This window comes from Marmota monax, unplaced genomic scaffold, assembly GCF_021218885.2.
Source record: "Marmota monax isolate L192 unplaced genomic scaffold, Marmota_monax_Labrador192_F-V1.1 WCK01_AAM20220418_F8-fsc00069, whole genome shotgun sequence".
NCBI classification, from domain to species: domain Eukaryota; kingdom Metazoa; phylum Chordata; class Mammalia; order Rodentia; family Sciuridae; genus Marmota; species Marmota monax.
The window spans coordinates 7977614-8000590 of record NW_026695243.1 but is presented as its reverse complement, the minus strand read 5'-3'; the positions used below and the strand labels follow the sequence as shown (position 1 = coordinate 8000590).

The window sequence follows — 22977 nt, the reverse complement described above, 5'->3', positions numbered from 1 at the left end:
ACCACACTCTTGGTTTTTCTGCTACCTCAAGGGCTATTGCTTTTCAGTTTCTTCTTACTGGTTCTTCCTATGTTTTCCAACTTAAAATAAAAGTATCCCACGACCCAGTCCTTAGATCTCTCCTTCATTTACATTCACTACCTTGGTGATCTAACCTCGTATTATGGTTACATCTCTTTCTCTCATGAATACAGGATTCTCTTTGGGGACATCATGTTTCTGTGTTGAGGATAGACTGTTTAGGGTATGGTCTCAGGATGCTGCTGCTTCAGTTTTGATACACTAGAGGATGTGGTAAGTCATAGTCTGGATACATTTTTGAAGGTAGGGACAACAAGGATTTATTGATGGGTTGGATGTGGACTGTTAAGGGGAAAAGTTATGGATGTTACATTCCACTGTACATGATCTGAACAACTGGAAATATGGAACTGCCATTAACTGATGTGGGAAATATGATCAGAGGGGTTTGATGTGTGTGAGTGGGTGGGTGTGGAGCAGATTTCAGGAATTCATTTTTGTATAGTTTGAGATGAATATTTGGTTTCCAAGTGTATATACTGAGTAAACAATTTGGTCATGTGTCTATCACATGATATGAGATCAGGAGCTCCACATGGCAGGGCTGTGTCTTTTCCAATGTTGTGTTTGTAGTAGTACCTGACATGTAATAAGTACTTAAATATTTAATTTTTGAATACAAGATACTTCTTAAGGTCATTTTATTGTGACAGTTCCTTCTCATCAACTGAGTACTTCCTCCTGCGTCAGGGCTTCATAATTCATAGAATTCATCACATGATGTAGTGCTTTGTCTAGATCTTGGATGAAACTAATATAAGTATCATTATGCACTAGACACAGTTAAACCAAAACACTAGAGAGACCAAGAGATCTCTGAAATAAAAGGGCTTATCAAGCCATTACAGATACTAGCCAGAAAAATAAAGAATGAGTTCCTGGGACAAGTTTTCACAAATTCCAGCAGCAGAACTAGGTTGGAAAATGTCCACTAAACTGGAGCCAAATATATATATATTTTTTTAAAGAGTGAGAGAGAGAGAGAGAGAGAGAGAGAGAGAGAGAGAGAGAATTTTTTAATATTTATTTTTTAGTTTTCGGTGGACACAACATCTTTATTTTATTTTTTTGTGGTGCTGAGGATTGAACCCAGCGCCCTGCACTTGCCAGGCGAGCGCACTACCGCTTGAGCCACATTCCCAGCCTCAAACCAAATGTATTTTTAATAAACTGTGGGAAAAGAAAGCACCTTAACCTACATTTGCCATGGATAATAAGGGCACAATAATGGGAATTAGGCAATGTTTTGGGATAGGAGGAAAATGTATAAGAAGTATTGTCTGGATAGGTTGGGGATGAAGTTCAGAAAGTTTATATGTAAACAGAACATGGTGGCGATGGGATTTTAAGTCAACACTAATGGTCCTTTTGTTGATTCCATCTGCAGCTAGTAACTGATTAATCTCCTATCTTCTTCATACCACCCTCTGGACTTTGTAATTAAATTTAGGACAATTCAGAATTATTCTTTCCACTATCCTTGATCTAAAATAGTGAGGTAAATGTGGATGGTAAATTATTGGAATAGCCCAACGTTTACCTTCAATATGCCTTACTCAAGTCCCTGATAGGGAGCAGTGCAATAGTGTCCCTTCTGAAATGTGGCTGAAAACTCCTTTCCTACATAGGAAGGACTTTCTAGCCCTCTTCATGCCACCTTTTAACAAAGTATAATGGAGACAAAGAGACAGACAACTCCGCTTAGAGATATAGAGTGTATTTCAGGTGGTGCTCTGCTACACCTGTTCATCAATGGAAAAGAAAATAGCGCTCTTCAAGGAATGCCCAGGTTGGGGAGCCTCGAAACACTTCCTCATTGCTTTGGGAGTTCTCTGGAGCAGGACGATGTTTCAGAGCTGAGGGCTGGGAGCTAGGGGAGGCTCCCTGGATGGGAGGCACAAGCCACTCGAGGACAGTGCCGAGGGCAGTGGCGGGGATGGCCCAGGGTTGAGGCAGAGCCATGCTGTCGGGAGCGTAGCCGGAGCTTACTGTCTGGGGAATGGGGACCATTTAAGGCAGCTGGGCCTACAGGCTTCTCAGGGGAGGCTGAACGGGCCTTGGTATCTAAGAAGGTCAGGCCCACTGGCTTCTCAGGGCAGGCTGAACGGGCCTTGGGGTGCCCACTTGGCTTCTCTGTCTTAGTTCTCCCCATGGGGCTTTTGGCTGGAATGAGGCTCTTTTCAACATTTTCTTTTCTGGTTTTGGACACTTTCCCAGCTTTGGAGAACATGGACTCTACGTGCCCTTTGCCTTTCTTCTCAGGGGTAATGCAGTGCAGAAAGGATTTTATTTTATTTCTCAAGCCAGTCTCTGGAACGATGGGCTTCTTGTGAGAATGGGCTGGCATTGCCTTCCCCTGCAAGACCTGACTGTGCAGAGTTTGGCCCTGCAGAGGTTTACCCTGAATTTTCTGGGGGAGGAAAGACTTGTCCTGGGAAATGCGAGGCACCACGGGCTGGGCATTCTTAGGGTTCCTTGTGGGCTCAGGGATGACATGTGGCTTGCTTGGACTGTCTTGCCTGTCAGGCTCAGATTCTTTCCCCCCAGGAACTACTGGGGGTGGCTCTGGGGACTGCAGCTGAGGGTGATGCTGGTGGCTAGGTGGACAGGGATCCTCAAGAAGAAAGCTCTGGTTCCATCGCCAGGAGCCTTGGGATGTCCTGTTCATCCTTTCTGGCCTCTGATCTTCAGCAGGGTGTCTTTCTTCACTGACTGAGGAGATCCCAAGCCCTGCATCCCCTTCTCCAAGGTCCCCTGCTGCCTTGGGTTTCCCTGGGTCCTCTTTGTTTTCTGCCAGTGCCAGGACTTGGGCTGAGTCCTTGATCTTGTCAGGACTTTGGAGCTCAGGGCTCCAGGGTTCCTCCAGGATGGGGTTGTTCACACTGGCCTCCACCTGAACGCAAAGTATCTGGGCCTGGGTCATGTTCGCACTGAGTTGTGAGATCTTGGAAGCCCAGTCGGGTGATCCATGGGGCACTGGTTTGGAACTAAGTGACTTTAGGTTGTGCTGTACTGCCTTCAACTCAGTGGCCAGCTGTTTTTTAAGGGGGATCCATTCTGAGTCTGGGGCATGAGGAGACTCTGGTGTGATGGACAGTTCCTGGACTACTGTGCTTTCTGGGGTGCTTAGACTCCCAAGAGACTCCTGTGTGGATTTGTTCTCTGTGAATCCTTCAGTCGGTTCCCTGTTCTCCCTTATCCTTATGGAAATTCCCAGGTGTATCTCTATGACCTTTTTTCTCAGGTGAAAATTTAGTTTGGCCAGGATGTGTGTCTTGGATGAGGAAGGGATAGTAGGAAGAGTCTGGCTCCTTGGAGTCACCATCTCTGTCATTTCTTCTACCCGAACTTCAGGCTGGAACTCCTCTGTGTTGTCTGCCCAAGTCTCATTGTCATCTTGAAAGCGTGGTTCAAGCCTCCTGCAGGGGTCTTCAGATGAGATCATCTGAGTCAGTGGAGGAGTCGGAGGCTCCTCTGGGATTTCCACAGGCCCAGACACCATCTCTGTGATTACAGGTTGACTACAGATTGCCGGAGCCATGGCCCTAGAGAGGGCCACACAGTACAGAGCAGGCAGGCCTGACAGGAAGACCAGATACTTGTGCCGCAGCATGGTTTCCAGTTTCTCAATGGCTGTATCAGACAGGACTCGGGGCAGCTTAGGGTGTTCAGTGTCAGCACTTGGTAAGGCCTGCTGCTGCTGCTGATCAAGGGCCACTGGCATCCAGGGCATAACTTTGGGCTGTGGGTCAGGTTCACTTGCTGCCTGCAGTTCCGGGTGCTGGCTTTGTGGAATGCAAGGGAAGGGAGCCACTGCCAGGCCTCCAGGAATTCTGCATTCCCAGGAGCTGAATACACAGGCAGGGACCTGGCCCTGGTGGATCTGTCCACATTTGGAGTCGATGTGGCTCTGCAATATTTCCTTGGCTTGGGCAAACAAGTGTGGCATGGGGGTGGGCATTTGGGCTACCATGGGTGAGAATAGGACACCAGCTTCACTGTCGTCTAGGGTTGCAAGCGGGGGCATGCTCACCCTGGGTAGGGCTGTACTGCTCCAGGTCAGGGTCTGCTGGTCAGTGGAGGAAAGGAGCAACTGGATGGACTGCTGAATCTTTGGGGGCAGGCCCCAGCGATGGTGGATCAACTGCTTCTGGAGATGGAATTCCAGCAGCCTGCGGGCATGCTCTGGGAAGAAGAGCAGTTCCCTGGTGAGGACTGAGAAGGACTTTCCTGGCCAGGAGGTCTTCATGGTCTCAGGAGGTTGGATTTTGTCACATGTTTCATACTGCTTGGGACCTGGAGCATGCTGAGATCTCTGGAAGACTGTTGGCAGGCCCCACTGAAGCTGGAGTTGCCTCTGCAGCAAGTGCCATTCCAAGGCTTCACACTCAGCTGTAGTCAGAAATGGGACACTGACCTGATTCTCAGAGGGAGACATCCAATTTGGGGAGGTTGGGGGTGAGGCTGGGGGTGAGGCTGGTAGTGAGGCTAGGGGTGAGGCTGGGGCTGACTCAGGTGGAGTATTGGACAGCAGGGAATGGAGCTCACTGAAGAGAAGAGGACCATTCAAGGGAGACTTGGGCACATTCTTGTTCCTGGAGAGACTTTTAGAGTCCAAGAAAGTAGCAATCAGGGACTCACTGTGCATAGTAGGGAGGCCACAGAAGAGCTGGTTGTATTTTTGCTGCAAATTGCACTGTGAGTCATTATCCTGTTCCCCATGCAGTGAATAGAAGTCATTTAGTACGTTAAGGGCAGGAGAGGGTAGGGTTAGTACGTTATAGTTTTGAATTTGCTGACAGTGGCGTCTTTGTTCTGGATTTACATCAGACCATTCCGAAACCCAGATAGACTGAATGGGCTGTCCTGCCACAAATGAACCCCATGTCTGGTGGGAAATGGTTTTAATTTTGTCAATAATAACCTGAGAAGTCATGGAGGAAACCTGTGGGTTTTTTTCAGATCGGTAAAACAATGTTGGGTCTGGCATAAGCTGCCTGAGGGAGTCTTCGACACGCCTGGGGAGCCCCCACCTCTGGAAATGCATCCATTTTTTTACATGTACCTCAAGAAACCTCAGAGTTTTAGGATTGAGTAAAGGCAGGTGAACGGGGAGAACTGACTCCATTTCTAAGACCATAGGATGGGCCAGGTTAGTGATCCCTGAATTTGGTGATACTAAAGAAACCTTGGGCTTCAAGTGGTGATGAACTTGGTCCTCCTGGTCAAGGTAAGTGTTGTTCTGCATAATCTCCTGCTCATTCACTGTAACTATAGATTCCTCAAGCCTTGAAGAAGCCATAGTCTCTGGGCCCACTGGCCTATCTGCCAGTTGAAACTCCTGCTCTAACTTGAGGTGATCGGCCCAGTATTCTTGGATTCTGATTCCATCATTTTTCTGGGAAACTGTCTGGGTTAAGCATTTGTGTTCTATTAGTTGGCTTAGTGTTGGAGTTACAGATGCCACTGAAGAATCTCTGGAGTGCTGGGAATGGAGCTCCAGATTCTGCTCAGAAGACATACTTGACATGGACAACGTCTCTAGGCAAGAAGAGCCCCATGATGATCCCAGTAAAGTAGAGGGGATCTGGTTATTCTCACCCTCCAGCAATTGGTCAATCTCCAGAGCCACACCATTGCAGGTTTGGCAGTAGGGATCTGCACATAGAAGCTGCCGCACACTTTCCTTCTGAGGAAGCCATCCCTGGCTGGGAAGGAAAACATGGCAACCGTTAAGGATGGAGTGACATCTGCCTCTTTTCAAGAGTGTGGCTGGGGATTGCTACCCCATCCCTGAGTCCTACAAGAGCTGGGCCTATACTGTGGAAAATGAGGTCCTTATGGGAACTCGTCATTCTGAGAACTGTGGGATGCTATACCCTGCTGCTATACCCAGCATCTTTGGATATTATTCTCTTGAAATTTTAAGGAGAAAATAAGATGATAGGCTCCTGTATGAGGGATCCCAGGAACTGTCTTCCCTGAAGACAGACCAGAGGAGGTAATGTCAGTAGAGTCCAGCAAGACCCAGGAGTCGCCCTTGAAAGGGTATAAATGTAAGAGAGTAAGACATGCTGTGAACCTAGCACAGAGAAGAATTAGGTGACTGCCTCTTCCCTCCTGAGATACCTGGACTCCTTACTGCCATAGCAACTTTCTCAACCAATAAACTAGTCCCAACCATGCATGTCTCCTAACCAGCCATTATCCCTCTCCTCATCCCTGCCCCAGGCCTAGCTAAGAACTCATAGGGCAGATGGGGAGTTGAAAGACTGTAAAGAGCAAGAGATCACCTTTTCATGAAAGAGAGCAGCTCCTGAAGCTCCTCAGCTTCCTCTTGGGAAGGTCTCCTAACTGAGGAACCAGGACACAGTGTTATATGGTATAGGATTGTTTCAGGGGCCTCCTATAGGAAGCTCAATTTTAAGACCTTTGACTAAGCAAGAGGAAACTAAAAACTCAAGGTCAGTGCTCCAAGATATGTTTATGTACAGAATCACCATTTACAACATGATATCCCTTACCTAATGTCATATGATATTCACAATCACAGCGTGAGTGAGAGGGGATCATCAGCCTATTTAATGGATAAGACTGAGAGATGAAACAGTTCCTATAAGGTCATAAAACTAATAAATGACAGTTAAGGACATCTGCCTTACTTCTTCAATGATTTTTCTCAGGGTCATAAGGTAGTGAATTTTGGAACATTCCCATGTTCAGATTTCCCACCCATGGAAGTCCTCTGTGAAAGTCATCAATTTGGGGGAAATTGGAGCCTTCAGAGATTAGAACACCTGGATCCTGGTACCAGGGGTAGAGCGACAGATACTATATAGGAAGCTAGCCCACAGTGGGAGTCAAATGAGAGTTTGGGACTTTACCTCTTGACGCTGCATCTTTTTTCCTTTGCCTGACTTTTCGATGATGCTTGAAGACAAAAAAACATGAGAATGTGAGACTAGGATGCCATTTTCTTTTTCATGTCCAAAATGAGACAAAAACTCATATTTCCCATTCTCTTTCTCCATAGCTATCGCATTTTATACACTCTCCTACATTTCCTTTACCATATTCCACCTTTTTCCACCCCAACATTTCCCTTTTCTGCTTCACCCTTCTGATTCACTTCAAGATTCTGCATTCTTCATCCTCCTGTCCTCATGACAAGTTCTACAGAGAGTTTGGGATGACACAAGAAGAAAAGTGGAATAGATTAAAGGGTGAGCATTTCTAATGACCCAAGGACTTCTGCTTTACAAAACTCATCAATCAGAAAAATCCCCCATATTCGGAAGTCTTGAGATATAGTGGGGTAGACTTTATAGCACCTATTTCTCAGCTCAAGCCAAATAGGGAGGGTCTTGAGGCTTTTCATTGCATTGGAGGGAGAGCTGGTGAGGAATTAAATAGGTTCTCCAAACAAAAGCAATATACAAAGGTAACTGAAAGTATGGTATAAAAATGGGGTGGGGGGAGATTTAATACGGAGAAACACTGAAAACTTGAAAGCTTATCTGAGGCTTAAACTAGCTCAATTGTGGTGACAGTGTTTCCCTACCCGGCAGCAGCTCCTTGTAGGTTTGCGCTTCAATCCATAGTAACTCTGCCTAATTTGCCAGATAATTAGGATAAGGATGAAAAGAGAACCATAGGTATATAAGGGATATCCAGTGTCCCACAGAACAGATATAAGGCTCAACATGGCCTAAACTTCATTAGCATAAGGAGACCAACCATCTCCACAACTAGGCGTTCAGGGGCTTAGTGCCAAATGACTCCCAGTTCTTCACCCTTGTCATGTCCACCTCACAGAGGACAGAACAAGCTGCAGACTGCATCACAAAGCCCTCCTGTTTCACAAGGGAGGCTCATGTGGTGGTTCAGTCTGTAGGAGAAGGTGTCTGCTCCTCTGTGAAGGTTGCAGAGCCTGCGTCTAGAGGTGCCACACGCACATGTCTATTTCCCACTTTCTCTTCATTCTCCATTTCCCACACCAGGCTGCTGGCTCGGCTCACTCCTTTCACAACACATGTTTGGTCACCTGTCCTCAGAAAACTGAGTGCTTTTGTGACACAGGGGAGGGAAGGAAGAGTGGAGGAAGAGTGGCTGGGATGGAGGAACTTCACCAACTCCCCACTTGCCTGGAAATATAACTGAGAAGTGCACAGGAGTTTAGGGAGGTGAGCGAGTGGTTATGGCTTGCAAATGGAGAGCTTTGATATTTCTGGCAATGGGTGACAAGAAATCAGAAATGCAAGGAGAGGAGACCATGGCTGATGAAAGGCAGGGTTGGCTGTATCTTTAAATGACATTGTGGGAGGAAGGAAGGGAGGCCCTTGGGTGTGTGTGTGTGTGTGTGTGTGTGTGTGTGTTTGTGTGTGTAGGGTGGGGGGATTGTAAACATCGCCTTCCATGCAGACACATTAATGTGGCTTGCTTCTGGAACTCTGTCCATGGCTGGGTGTTCTAGAGCTGTTTTTGCCCAGGTTATAGCATCCTGCCTGCTCAGGGAGATGAAAGCCTGCAGAGATGGATGGGTTAATGGTCACTTCCATCTATGTGTCACAACCTGCTTGCTGATCATGGTTGAATGTATTGTTTGCCTGGAGTCCATAACTGATTTTGGAATCTTTAAGGGAGGACAAGTGTCTTCCATTCAGACCCAGGTCCTATCACTCCTATGCCCTATTTATTTAGACATTTGTATTACCTTCTTGGCCTCTGTGGATAGTGTAATATGCCTCTAATAACCCAGCACTTCTGAATTTTATTGAGAGGTTTGCCTTAATGACAGTAATCCAAGCCAGGAAATCCTTAGGCTCAAAATCTTTGGAGAAGCTAATTTGTTTTTTTTGTCTTTCCCCACAGCATCCAGCTCACCCAGCACACATGGTGAGCTTTCAGTATGTTCAACCCTACGTTGGGCAGTGTCAAGGGTACAAAGACATTTGAGTTGTGTAGTTGTGTTCTCCCTGCCTGGTCTCAAGAGACTCACACATACATTTTCAAAAATATGATTAATTCACATAAAGCAAGAGTCAACAATTATTTTAGGATAAGTAGATTTAAACTCATTTGTGGGGCTCTAGTCACAAACATCATATTTTGGAAGACAGAAATCCTAACAATAATCACGATCCATTGCAATAGGCTGTTGGGTCACTGGAAAATCATAATAATGATCATGGTCTTTAGAGAGAGCTATTGGGTAATTGGAGTTGGGTTTAAAAGTGCAAATTGTGGAGTAAAGGACTGTTTATGGTGGGAGAGAAACTTACCAACAAATGTAGAAACTAAGGAATGATCCATAGAGTTCATTTGGAGGTAATAAATGCAGTCTCTCTCTAGAAGAGGTGCAGCTGTGTACATGGGAGAACAAATGTGGGGAAAGACTGAAAGAGCAGGAATGAGGCCTTTTGAAGGAGGGCCTAGACATTTATTTTATGCAGTCACTAAGATCAATTTTTTTAAAGTAGGCATACACATACACAGTAAAAATTCCAGAATTAATTTAGCCTAGGAAGCATGAGTAAATTGATATATTTTTCTTCATACCTGGAAACATACCATAGACATTGTTTTTCCCTTTTTTTGTTTTTTTGTTTAGCAACATGAACACATTTTCTTTTTAAACTTTCTTTACTGCCTACATAGTGTTCTTTGGTGGAACAAAACACAATTTATCTTCAATTTTGTGTTCTTGGATATTTCATTACTTGAAATCTTTTGTTCAACAAAATAATGCTGACACGCACCTCATGTGTAGAAGAAGTCTTGTCACAGCAATGAGTACAGATGTAGGAGAAATTCCTAAGGGTTGAATTGACAGATCAAAGGGTGTGTGTATTTTCAATGCTGATATTGCCTATTGTCCACCAGTTGTACAAATTTTCACTCTCACCAAAAATTGTATAGAGATGGCTCTTGTACCATACTTGTCCACTAAATATTACCAAAATTTTTTATCTTTGTCAATTTAGAAGTAAAAAATTGTATTTTATACATTTATAAATTTGTTTTGAGGTAGGCACATCACCTTTTAGTGTATTTATTTTCTTTTCTGTGAAATATCTGTTCCTATCCTTTGCCCACAGGTATTAGACAAAAGATTTATTATTGGGAAAAAATCACATTGATTTATAAATGCTTTTCAATATTAAGAAAACTAGCTCTTTATGTATTACATTTTTTGTCCTCAGTTTGTCTTTTGATGTATATGATGAGTTCTTATTTTTGTTTTTTTTGTTTTGCTTTGTTTTGTTTTTGTTTTGGTGGTGCTGGGGATTGAACCCAGGGCCTTGTGCATGTGAGACAAGCACTTTACCAACTGAGCCATATTCCCAACCTTTATGATGAGTTTTTGTAATGCAGAAAATTTTGCATTTTATGTAGTTTAATTTGTTAGTTTTCTGTGTTTCAAGTCACACTTAGAAAGATTTTTTTTCCTTCTCTGAAGTTATAAAAAAAGTTCTAATTCTTTATATACTCATAGTTTAATTTTTAAATGTTTATACCTCTGCCCATTTAAACTTTATTTTTGAGTCATGAGTGAAGTTGTTAGATGTATTGGTTAAGAATTGTGTTCAAGGGGCTGGGGATGTGGCTCAAGTGGTGGTGTGCTCGCCTAGCATGCGTGAGGCACTGGGTTCAATTCTCAGCACCACATAAATGTAAAATAAAGATATTGTGTCCACCTAAAACTAAAAAATAAATACTAAAAAAAAAAATTGTGTTCAAAAACATGGAACAGGGGCTGGGGCTGGGGCTCAGCGGTAGAGCACTCGCCCAGTACGTGCAAGGCCCTGGGTTCGATCCTCAGCACCACATAAAAAATTAAATATTTAAATAAATAAACAAATAAAATAAAGATATTTTTTTAAAAAAATGAGACAGAAATTTATCTACCAAACAGAGTTTCTCAGAAGCTTCTGGATTTCCCTTAGGACAAAAGAAGTCTGGAAATAGCATTGTTTTCACTCTTCTAACAACAACACAAAAAAACACAGGACATACTGCAAATTTACAATTTTTCTTAAGTTAAACTTAATCCAAGACAGATTCTTCCAAGGAAAACATGGTACAGGTGCATTTGCTTATTTGGGGATGACTCTCTTCCTACCACCATCAAGCTGGTAAGAATTCAGCTAAAGTATTTTAAAAATTTTTATTGGGGCTGCAATTGTGGCTCAGTGGTAGAGTGCTTGCCTAACATGTGTGAGGTACTGGGTTTGATCTTCAGCACCAAATAAAAATAAACAAATAAGCCAGGCGCAGTGGTGCATGCCTGTAATCCCAGCAGCTCAGGAGGCTGAGGCAGGAAGATTGCAAGTTCAAAGCCAGCCTCAGCAATGGCGAGGTGCTGAACAACTCAGTGAAACCCTGTCTCTAAATAAAATACAAAATGGGGCTGGGGATGTGATTCAGTGGTTGAGGGCCCTGGATTTAAATCCCTGGTACTCCAAACAAACAGACAAAAAATAGGTAAAATAAAGATATTGTGTCCATCTATAACTAAAAAATTAAAAGAAATTTAATTACATATTTATGGGGTCCAGTTGACTATTTCAAGACATGTGCACATGTGCTGATCAAATCAAGTACTTAATGTTTGCATCTCCTTATCATTATTTTGTCTTTGGAGACTCTGCATTCCTGTCTTCTACTTATTGATAAAATAGGTAACAGTTTTAATGAATTGCTAAAGACCAAGTATAGGCCAGCATGAGAGTACAGAAAATTGGGACCCAATACTCCACAGGGAATTCAGACTCACTTCCAGGCTCTTTTCCACAGACTTTAATGCTCTACTGTATGTTCATAAGAAGTCCTGTGAGCAGTGGGCGAATCTTGAGAAGTCTGTCTCCCTTGTGGAATAGGCTTGGAGAAAAACACCAAGCCCTTCTCTGATCCTCTCCCTATCTTCCCTGTGGGAACAAATCCTTAAGTTGCTGAGTTAAAGGTCAGTAAATCCTAACATGAGACATTAAATTATGAATTGGTGAAGACCCATTGCAGTCAGAGAAAGGGAAAAAAACCCAATAACAACAACAAAACACTTCTATCCTTGTAAGCCCCAGACAATTAGAAGTCTTCCATCTGACGGTGGGGTAGGATCATGGAAAGGCTCTACTCCTGAGACCCAAGGTCACAGTGTTGGTCTAAAACTAATAATGAATCAGAAAAGCAGAGAACACCCCCTTTACCATAACCATCACCACTACCAGCCAGGCTAATAAGCAATAAATAAAAACAGCAATCTACTGCTGAATGGTCATGAAGAACATAAAGACATTTCAACAGGCCAAGGAGAACATGTAAACCAAGAGTAGAACAGATACTGAGAAAACCTCTGGCAAACTAGCCTCAAACGTAAATACAAGACAATGTTAGAGAGAGCTGGAGTCTATAGTGCACCGACAGTAATAGAATAAGAACAAAACCCAAACATGGCTCAGTTCCTGACGAGGCTGGATCGGTCTCCCACACTAACGGCCCAGCAGAAAAAAAAGGGTAACCATTTCCAGGCATGCAAACAACCTAGCTCAGTCTCTGCAGTCTTATAATAGATTTTCTTCTTTCAACAACATAGTATTATGAAGCAACCTTCCTGATCAGATGGGCAATCTCAACAGAAAATGGGAACTGGAAGAAAGAACCAAATGGAAATTCTGGAAGTAGAAAACATAGTAACTTTTGTTTACTTTTGTCAGGTTCATCAGTACTCTTGACACAGGGAAGGAATGAGTCAGTGAACCTGAAGATAGTTTGATAAAAATCATCCAAAGATAAAAGTGAAAAAAAAAACATAACAAAACCAGAATAGAGCATCCAAGAGCTGTGACATAACATATAAGCCATTGGCCTCCTAGAAGCAGAGGAGAGAGACAATGGGACAAAAGAAATATTAGAAAAGATAGTGGCCAAGCGTTCTTCAAAATTGATGACAAACACCAAATCAGAAATTCGGGAAGCTGTTCAGCTTTGGTGATTTGCTACTAAATAACATCATGCCAAAATCTTTAAATGTTTTATCTGATGAAAAATAAAGACAACTTAAATTTATAATATGCCACTTTTACTCACTTGCGTTCCACACATGATTTGCTCTATGAAAGAGTTCAAATTACAACATGTAAGTTGGAAATTGTGCACTGAAGTACACTGAGCTTTTGAATATCATTTATCAAATGTATCAGGGCAGAAAAAACGTTGAGAGCTGCTTCTCTAAAGAACAGATCTTGCCAAAATCAGGTCATCTTTGGCACAGGCACATTCCCGGTAGATGGAGGAGGGGCTATCATCTGTCATGTCTTGACAAGGTTTATTTTGATCCAAGTTCACAACATACTCATTAATCATCTGCTCCACCAGCCAGACAGATGTTGAAAGGAAGCCAGGGGTTACAACTTGACAGAAATGCATTAGCACAAGGGAGGAGAGAACATCATCTCATAACTAGCAGGCTTGGGCAGAGACTTGTACTATTGCTGGCAGGGATGCTAATGGAGCATGGTGGGGATACTGTGCACACAGAAGCAGAAGAGGGATTAGAACAAAGAGCAACCAGCTCACATATTATCCATTCTGATTGAGAGCAGCGGAAAGGTCAGGAAGGAGTTGAAATAGGTTAAGTATGGGGAACTTACAGCTGGGGTATTGTTAATTCTGGTCAGACCTCCCCTTCCTGCTCCCCCATACCTGGTTTCTTGGATGCACAGCTTGGCTAGCCAAGACTGTGAGTCATGATCAAGAGGACCAGCAGAGAGGGCTACTCCATTTTCCACCCATCAATCAGCTTCATTTTACAGGCTACTGTTTCACTAGAGTACGAGAAGTAGCTGTAGTTTTTTCTCTTGGGAAAACTGAAAAAAAATGAGGGAGGGAGAGAGAGAGAGAGAGAGAGAGAGAGAGAGAGAGAGAGAGAGAGAGAGAGAGAGAGAGAGAAAGAGAGAGAAAAGAGAGAGGTTGGGAGAGAATTTAAAGGTTTTTTGGGGGAGGGGGTGTGAGGGAGTGATTTTTACAATATGAAGTAAGTAGGTGAAAAATACTGATTGGAATAAAGTTATGGGTTAAAAAAACAAAACACCCCCTACCCCCTCAAAAAAACCCCAGCATGTGAACTTATTTGAGAACCATGGATGCAACCATATAAAAATGTACCCATGAGAAAAGACCAGGAAGAAATACCCCAGACTGATGGCAGTGTTTATTAGTGGGGTAAAAAGTTGTGTATATTTTTTCCATTTTTTCTGAATATGCCATTGTACATCTGTAGTTTAAGACAGTATTTCAAAAGTAAACCTTGGGGAACTTTCAACACAATGATAAAAGAAGTTGATTTAGACCACACCTTCTCAGAACAACTAGAAGATTGACAAAACATATTTTTTTAAAAAAAAAATCTGTTTGAAAGTATTGCATAACCACCAAAGTGATGAACAGTTATGGGGCCAAGACTTGGGTGAGAAGGGAAGCTTACTTAGGTGAGCTTGACATTTGGGGCTGTCCTTCCCCATAATACTATTGTTGATGACAAGAACTAACAGGCTAAAAAGCAGAAAATTTGACATGTTCATAGGATAAAGGGAACAAAAATTGGAAATCGGGGCCTGACAAGGAGAAGGGGCTCTGGAAAGCACCAAAGTGGTTTTTGGTTTAATCCTAAGGGGCTCTGCCATGGCAATAAGTATGAACTGGAAATGGACAAGCCCTCGGAGAGAGGGAATCCACTCTGACTGAACTATGGTAGCCTCTAGCTTAGGGACAGTCATAAGGTACCAAAGCCTGACAACCACAGTATGAGAAAGGCTGATTTTATTTGTGAATACGGACGTTATAAACCTAAACAAAATATTTCTAAGTCAAATCCAATGATATATAAAAACAACACATTAAGACTGGATTGGTTTTATTTCAAGAGCATAAGGCAGGTTTAAGATTGAAAAAGCAATTAATGCAATTCACATGAAAATAATTAGGAAGAAAAATGATCATATAAATGAATGTACAAAAACTTGGAAAATTCAAGACCTATTCATTACAAAAACTTTTCTCAGATAAGGAACAGAAAGAATCTGATAAGGCATATGAACTAAGTAAACCATGTGTAGTTGTCTCTATCTGTGGCTTCTGCATCCTCAAATTCAGCCAAGCACTGTGTGAAAATATTTGAAAAAAGAATGTGTCTGTACTGAATATATACAGGTGGGTTTTCTTGTCATTATTCTCTAAAAAAATATAATACAACAACTATTTAGATAGAATTTGTATTATATCAGGTATTATAAGTAATTTAGAGATGTTTAAAAGTATACAGGATTGTGCATAGGTTATACATAAATACCATGCCATTTTATATAAGGGACTTGAGCATCATCAGATTTTGGTATCTGCACTGGGTCTTGGAACCAACCCCCTCATAGATACTAAGGAATGACTATATTTAAAGGAGAAATGTTAAAAGTTTTTACATCTGAGATAAGGATGAGACAATTATGCTTGCTAACATTTTTTAATATTCAATATATATTAAACTGGGAGTCAAGCCAATGTAATAAATCATGAAAAAGAAAGAAGGGTTAAGGATAGAAAAGGAGGAAATAAAGCTGCCATAATTCACAGGTGGCTTGAGTTATATATTGAAAATCCAAAAGAATCTACAGATAAAAACTATTAGAATAAATAAGTGAATTTTGCAAGATTACCAGATGGAAGATGAGTATATAAAAGTCAATTGAATTTCTATATATTTGCAACATACTGTCAGAGAATAAACTTAAAAAGATAAGACTTACAAATCATCAAAAAATCATCAACAACCAAGAATAATCTAACCAAAATTGTACAAGAGCTCTGTGCATAACTTGCAAAGTACTCAATGAAATTAAAGAATGTACAATGTTCATGTATTGGAAGTTTCTTTCCCAAATTAATCATCATTTCTTTCCCTTCCTTCCTTTATTTTGTACCCAGAGGCACTTTACACTGACTACATCTCCATCCTTTTCTATTTTAAATTATTTTTGGTACCCAGGATTGAACCCAGGGATGCTTAAGCATTGAGCCACATCCTCTGCCCTTTTTATTTTTTATTTTGATACATGATCTTGCTAAGTTGCTTAGGATCTTGTTAAATTGCTGAGGCTAGCGTTGAACGTGGTGATCCTCTTGCCTCAGCCTCCTGAACTGCTGGGATTACAGGTGTGAGCCATCAAGCCCGGCTCCCATCCCTTTTTAAACATTTTAAAACTTTGAGACAGAGTCTAAGTTCCTGAGGCTGGCCTTGAACTTTCAATCCTCCTGCTTCAGACTCTCAAATTGCTGGAATTAGGGCCTGTGCTACTGGGGTCTGCTTTGATCTGTTATCTCAATGAAATCTCAATCTCGCTGTTATTCTTTTATTTATTCATATTTTGATGAACATTAGCAATTAGATTTCAAAATGTGAATGGAGATGTAAAGAACCAAGAATAACTAAGACAATCTTGAAGAAGAAAGGATATCATCTAATGCCGCAGTCTGGCTGGGCACAAAATCACGAGCCACTTAAGCAGGAACAAACTTTATTTTTGAAACTGCCGCCAATGCCCCATACCGACCGACCCACTCGGAGTACTCCCCGGATCCCAAGAGGAAGTTCCTCCTCCGGAATTCTCTCCTCCTCCTCCTCCTCCTCCGGAATTCCCTCCTACCGCACTTCCCCAACCAATGGGAACTCTCCAGGAGTCCCGTAGCAGGCCGAGGTGAACAGCAGGAGTCCAATATCCACATGAATGCAAATCTTAACATAATCATATCATCTCAATGGCTTGCTGGCATCACTGTTCAACCAAAAATGCCATGCATCATATTACTTGGCTGTGGCTCTTAGTAATCTAACAGATTTGAAACTTATTGTGAGGTGACAGTAAATTGACAACATGATACTGGTGGGAGAATAGACAATCCTTAATCCTTCCTTCTTTTTCATGATTTGTTACACTGATTAGAAACCCCATAATATATATTGAATATCAAGAGTGTGTCTCAACCTTACTTCAAAGGTAATGCAGTTAGGTCATCTGGATATCCAGAGATGGGCAGTATATTTATACAACAAAAGTGAAATCATGTAATAAAAAGCCTGACTCGTTTTTTGATGTTTGGCTATTGACAGCTTTTAAAGCCTCATTTCTCTCTCTCTCTCTCTTTTAAAGAGAGGAGGGGGAGAGAAAGAGAGAGAGAGAGAGAGAGAGAGAGAGAGAGAGAGAGAGAGAGAGAGAATTTTTTTAATATTTATTTTTTAGTTTTCAGTGGACACAACATCTTTATTTTTTATTTTTATGTGGTGCTGAGGATCGAACCCAGTGCCCCGCTCATGCCAGGCAAGCTTGAGCCACATCCCTAGCCCCTCATTTTTCTCTTTTGCTTGTGCTCCACATCTGGGCAAGCCATCTGATAAGAAAGCCAAGGTGTTCTCTCTTTTGGCATTGGTGGGGGATTCAAACCATACAAGCCCTCACCCAGGCATGAGAATTCATTACACTGACCCCAACACCAAATTGACAAGAAAAACAGAGCCAGTCTCCTTTTCTGGCTTGCTCAAGCTGTTTTGGATCAGCTTGGGAGGCACACTCTGCTATCTCTGGAGGCCTAGTTATTTAAGTAAAAAAAACATTTCATAGCCTCTAATTGTGTGTGCTGTGTCATCAGTCTTGACATTTAAACCAAGTTTCGGGGGAGATCTACTAGGGTTTCAATTTCTCCATCAAATCTCATGTTGAATTCAGTTTTCGTTGTGAGGTGCTAAGGGGTGGGACCAGGTGGGACAATGAAGAGGCAATAGAGTCATGAGGGCTCTTCCTGGTTTAATTAATTCATGAATTGATGAGTTATCATCTGAGTGGTTTTGTTATAAAAGTGAACCCCCTCTGGTTGGCCTGTGCTGTCTTACCATATATTGACCTCTACTGTGTCATTGAATTGGCAGGAGCACATGCCAAGCAGATGCCAGTGTCATACTCTTGGACTTCCAGGACTGTGAGCTAAATATGCCTATTTTCTTTATAAATTATTCAGTCTATAGCAATAGAAAACTGACTAAGATTGATCATGTTGTATTAGGCTGGTCACAATAAATCATAGTTTTTAGACTAGCACGTAGAATATTTTCATTAGAATATTTTTGAGGATAGGAAAAAAATCCTTAAAAAACATGAAAAGCACTAATCATAAAGGAAAATTTTCTTTTAAAAGCATTAGATGGGGATTCCACCTCTTGGGTCCCCTTCTTCCTCCGGGAGAAGTCTTTTCTGCTGTCCTTTAATAAACTTCTAATTTCTACTCTGACCTTGCCTCGGCGTGCTTCTTTGGTGTTATTCTTCAACATTGGGGAAGCAAGAACTCATCACCGGTCAACAGCGGTAACATATTGGAGGTCCCATACTGAGATTCTACACCGAGGTAAGTGCACGCACCCCATGTCTGTTTGAGGTGCATCTTTCTCTTTCTTTCTGGAGGGTAAGGTGGGCACCCGACGGCTACTTAAACGCAATTAGTGCAGCCGCCACTCTTCAAGACTCGGGTGAGAGGTTTCCCGGCCTAGGCAGCTCTCAATCACCCGTTCAATACAGAGCAGGCATGTTGGGTTCTGCCAAAGCCGCTTCCAACTTTTCTGTCTGGGCCTGGAGAGCAATTGGTGTGAGTACACAGTGTCCCGAATCCCGATCTGCCTCGGATGCGTGGAGGTGGAGGAAGGAGTTTGGAACAACTGCGGAATTCCGGTCTGGGCTACACTCAGATGATTCCTAAGGTTCCTTTCTCTTGAGCCCCCTCCCGACAGCCCTCAGGGGTATCTAGGGTGATCGGTAGATGAATGGCACTGAGGGAAAGCCCCAATCACATTTGCCTCCGTATGGGCCATGCAACACTCCCAACCCCGCATCCATTCCCTCCTGGATGCACCCCTTCCTTCGCAGGTCAGAAATGTTAGCAATTCAGGTTGTAGGACTGAGAGAAAGGCATGGGATAATTAGCAAAATCTGCCCAGGTTCCCTAAGATGCATAGGTAACTTTCACTAGTCTGTTTTACTGCCCCAATGTTTAAAATGTGTTGTGTTCCCTAAGCTGCTAGAGAGGCATTTTTAGAATCAACTCCTCTGGTAATCTGCTACCTTACAACCAGTAGATATCCTTTAACACACAGGCGGCTCCTTTAGTCTACAGAGCAAAGGCAATGAAAGAGCACACGATTCTCTTTTGCAATGGGTTTTTAGTGGCCGGGAGGATAAGCAGTAATGCCCTTAAGTCTGAATCCTCCCAGGGTCTCTGGCACAGGGCAAACTGAGACGCTAGCACTTTGCTAAAGGGGACGAGAAACCCCTTGGCAAAGCAAGGTGAGAGACGGGTTTTCTGGACCGTTTAGGAAGCTCAAGCTTAGGGAGACGTCCCTAATGAGAACAGTTTTCTCTGGCGCGGCGTGGGCGCCTGAGTCCTGTTTTCTTCTCAGACGGGAGCTTCTCTCTCTCCAATACGCCAGGTGCACCACTAGCCTGCGTATTGAAAAATTGGGATAAATTTGAACATCAGACGCTCAAGAAAAAGCGCCTCATTTTCTTGGCCTGGCCTCAATACAAACTCTCTGATGAAGAAACCTGGCCACCAGAGGGAAATATCAGTTTAATACAATTTTACAGTTTGATAAAATTTACAAAAAAGGAAATGGTGTGAGGTGCTGTATGTTCAGATTTTCTTTGCTCTAAGGGAAAATCCTAAATTATGCCAACAGTGTAAAGTAGACTTAGCTATGATATCTGCCATGAAGAGAAAAAATCTTGGGGACTCACTGAGGAAAAAGAATCAAGAGAAAAATTTGGGCCGATCAAAGTACATACCCCCTTCCCCCTTCAAGACCTAAGGCAGATAAAAACTGACTCTACTGGAAAGTTAAGAGATATGCCAGATTGCCTGGGATTGGATCTATCCAAAGGAGCTAATCCTGTAAGTAAAAGGGAAACTGAGGATTCCCAGCAGCTGCCAGAGCCATTTTTCGCTTTGGGGAATTTCCTCATTCTTCCCTGCACTGTAAGGATTGCTCCATCTCTGTCCACTTAAAAAGAAGGGACACTGAATGCAGTAAAGTCAGTCACACTGAGACCCTTGATTTTACACCTATAGTTGCCCCTCTGTGAAAACATCTGGTCCACTCATGGGGAAATCTATGGTGCCACTGATAGGAGTCATAATTAAATGGAAGTTAAAAACCTGGAGAGATTTTTCTCTTATCTGGTCTCTCTATTTTAAAGGTTATTATAGATTGTTTCTTGGGGATGATCTTGGCTGAATGTGTATCTAAAAGATTTTTTTATTGTAACAATCTGGTATCTAAATGAGTTTGAAGCATTGCATAATCTTGCAGTTAAAAGTTGGGGTTAGGTAATTGTTTAGTTTGTGATTTCAGATAATTCATGCTGGAGAACTTAAATACTTAGGATAGAAAATTAAAAGAATTCTACTTCCAAGTTGGCAAGTAACTCCCAATCATTTAGTTTTATTTTGAACTGGGTAGCCTGAGAAGCTTTCACTAGGTGTACCAGTGCATTAACTTGGGCAAGGATAGTAAATTATGATATGGTATCTTTCCCCTCAGTGTGTAAGATTTAGGAAAAAAATGTTGGTCTGGCTTATTGAAATAACATTGAATAGCAACAGTCTTAAATTTTTAAAGCTTAATTTTGGATATACATGGTAGTGTGGTTCTCTTTTAAGATTTTTTTTTCAGGTGATTTAATGTAACTTAATACTACTTTAGGCACTTCAGAACAAAGGAAGTAGCTTAATGATCCTGAAGGAATTTCTTCTGATGGTGGCTTTTATATTATCAAGAAAGATCCTATTTTCAGTTTTGTGTGAGCAAGTTTTTCTAGTGTAGGAAAATGTAAAGGTATGAAATTTTGTAAATTGTATCTTAAACTTGTATCATAATTTTCAACATCCAAACCTGAAAATTGTGACTTATGGTTAAAATGCCTTAGGCATGAGGTTTCTGCTCAGAATTCCAGTTTTCCCAGTTCCTTCCAGACCTCAGCCAGGACTTAAGTTGATATGCAAATAGAAGAAGCCTAGAGCATTCAGTATGAGACAGATCTGAGGCCCAAGAAAAAAAAAGAGTAAAGTGTCTTTTTATGGGAACTCAAACTAGATTAAACCAAAGAGTAAATTGTATGGCATTTACTAATTACTGGCCGGTCAATTTTTTCTAGGACTTTTGCTTTTTCTTAGATTCTGTATTTTTTTTGAGTTCATGATTTTGATCCTACAGACAAGTTAATGTTTTTCTGATAAGTTCTATTTTTGATCAACTGGAGTTTTTTTTTTTTAAACATTGCAATGAGATTTCACCTGAAAAAGCTACAAGGCCTTTACTATTGTGTTGTGTTACACTTGTGTTACGTGTTGTATGTCGGTATGTCTGTGTGTATGTCCATATATCATGCAGGGATATGACAATTGACAGATGAGGAGCGCTCATGAAAAATTTTTTAAAAATGGATCCAAATATCTTTGATTCACGTGATTCAAATGGCTCAATTTAAATTTGGTAAATAGATGAAAAAATATGTCTATAAAATTTACAAATATTGTTTCAAAATGTGAACAGAAGGAGGTTAACAGATGAAAAAGAAAAATTAGAAGGTTCTAGGTATGGATTTAATAGAGGGAAAATGTGTTTCTGGATAAGAGTCTATATGATTAAGTAATTAAGAGGGTTTAAGTAAATGATATAAAAAAGGTCTGTGTAAGTTGCTTATAAGTGTAAGTTTTTGAGCAAGTAATCTTAAAGAAATTAAACAGCTGGTTAAACAAGTACTGTTTTTAGAGAATTGTGCCATGTTATTTCTTTAAAAAGCTAAACTTGATTAATATAAAAACATCAATGTAATTGTGGTGTTAATGTGTCCATATCTTCCAGGTATACAAGTCTGTAAGGTAGAAGCTTTAGAAAGAGCATTATATCAAGCTGGTGTTCTAAAATTATATGGTAATTTTAGATTTAAAAAGAAAAACATGTTGATTTATTTATATCATTTGTGTTCTATAACTGGACTTGTTATCCATAAGTTATGTAAAGTTCTATGTTACTTTTTACACTGAGATACAATTTAAATGTATTTTTAAGTTAATGAGAGCCTAATCTGTGTGAAGGTTTTATTGCAAAACACAAAAGTACATTACTACTTTTCTACAAAAGGTTAAAAGCTTTCAGCTTTTCTTTAATTCATGTTTTAGGTGTGATATTATATTGTGTTACCTAATATTCATGTGAACTTGAGCAACAATTTATGTAGGCTTTGTAAAATGATGTTTAAAAAGCAAAGATCAGTTTCAGAACTACAGTACTTAAGATTTATGATGAGCCCTGCCTTACTTGAGATAAGGCTCTGTCCCATCTCACTACATGTGAAAGTAACTATGGAAGAAGTAGGCCAGATTTCAGTACATTTAAAGTTGTGTCCAAAAGTTGGTTTTTGTCACGATTACCAGGATCTCAAACAAGGGATTATAATGTATAACTCTACCAAAATTCAATGTAGCTATTACATGAACTAAATATGTTTTTACTCTTGATAATTTTATTTTGTAGTTTGCTTATAGATGGTTTAAGGATTGCCTGTTAATGTTTTAAAGAGGTACTGCTTTAAGAACACAACCTGGGTCAACATAAGATAAGGAGTTATCACCTACAGGATAGAGAGATAGACATTAAAGCCCAGTGCTCTTAATATAAGGCTGTTAACTTATTTGCTGGATGTTTAAGATTAAGTTTTAAAATTAAAAATTTGGCTCTTGCCCTCTGAGTCAGTCTGAATCAGGGAATAGGGGACTTCTCCAAAGGGCTCTGCAACTCTAGGCCAC

At 41.3% G+C, this 22977-nt stretch overlaps 1 protein-coding gene and 1 pseudogene across 1 annotated transcript; both read right to left on the bottom strand.

Annotated features, from left to right (window-relative positions):
* Positions 1-1782: 1782 nt before the first annotated feature.
* LOC124101371 (protein SPATA31F1) lies at positions 1783-9833 on the bottom strand. The gene is made up of 4 exons (XM_046457354.2): positions 7643-9833; positions 6966-7011; positions 6375-6435; positions 1783-5789 (listed from the first exon to the last, which is right to left on the bottom strand). The coding sequence occupies exons 1-4, from the start codon at positions 7784-7786 to the stop codon at positions 1952-1954; spliced, it is 4089 nt and encodes a 1362-aa protein (XP_046313310.1). The 5' UTR covers positions 7787-9833; the 3' UTR covers positions 1783-1951.
* LOC131423150 (hepatoma-derived growth factor-related protein 3-like) overlaps positions 6375-22977 on the bottom strand; it is a 37294-nt pseudogene continuing 20691 nt past the window's right edge.

Bases quoted from the DNA above. Each gene is read 5' to 3' on its own strand.
- LOC124101371 (XM_046457354.2), bottom strand. From the start codon at position 7,786: ATGTTGAGCCTTATATCTGTTCTGTGGGACACTGGATATCCCTTATAT. The intron at 7,012-7,642 runs GTAGGGAAACAC...TTTGTCTTCAAG, and splicing joins CTACAAGGAGCTGCTGCCGG to CATCATCGAAAAGTCAGGCA. The intron at 6,436-6,965 runs GTAAAGTCCCAA...CTGGTTCCTCAG, and splicing joins AAAAGATGCAGCGTCAAGAG to TTAGGAGACCTTCCCAAGAG.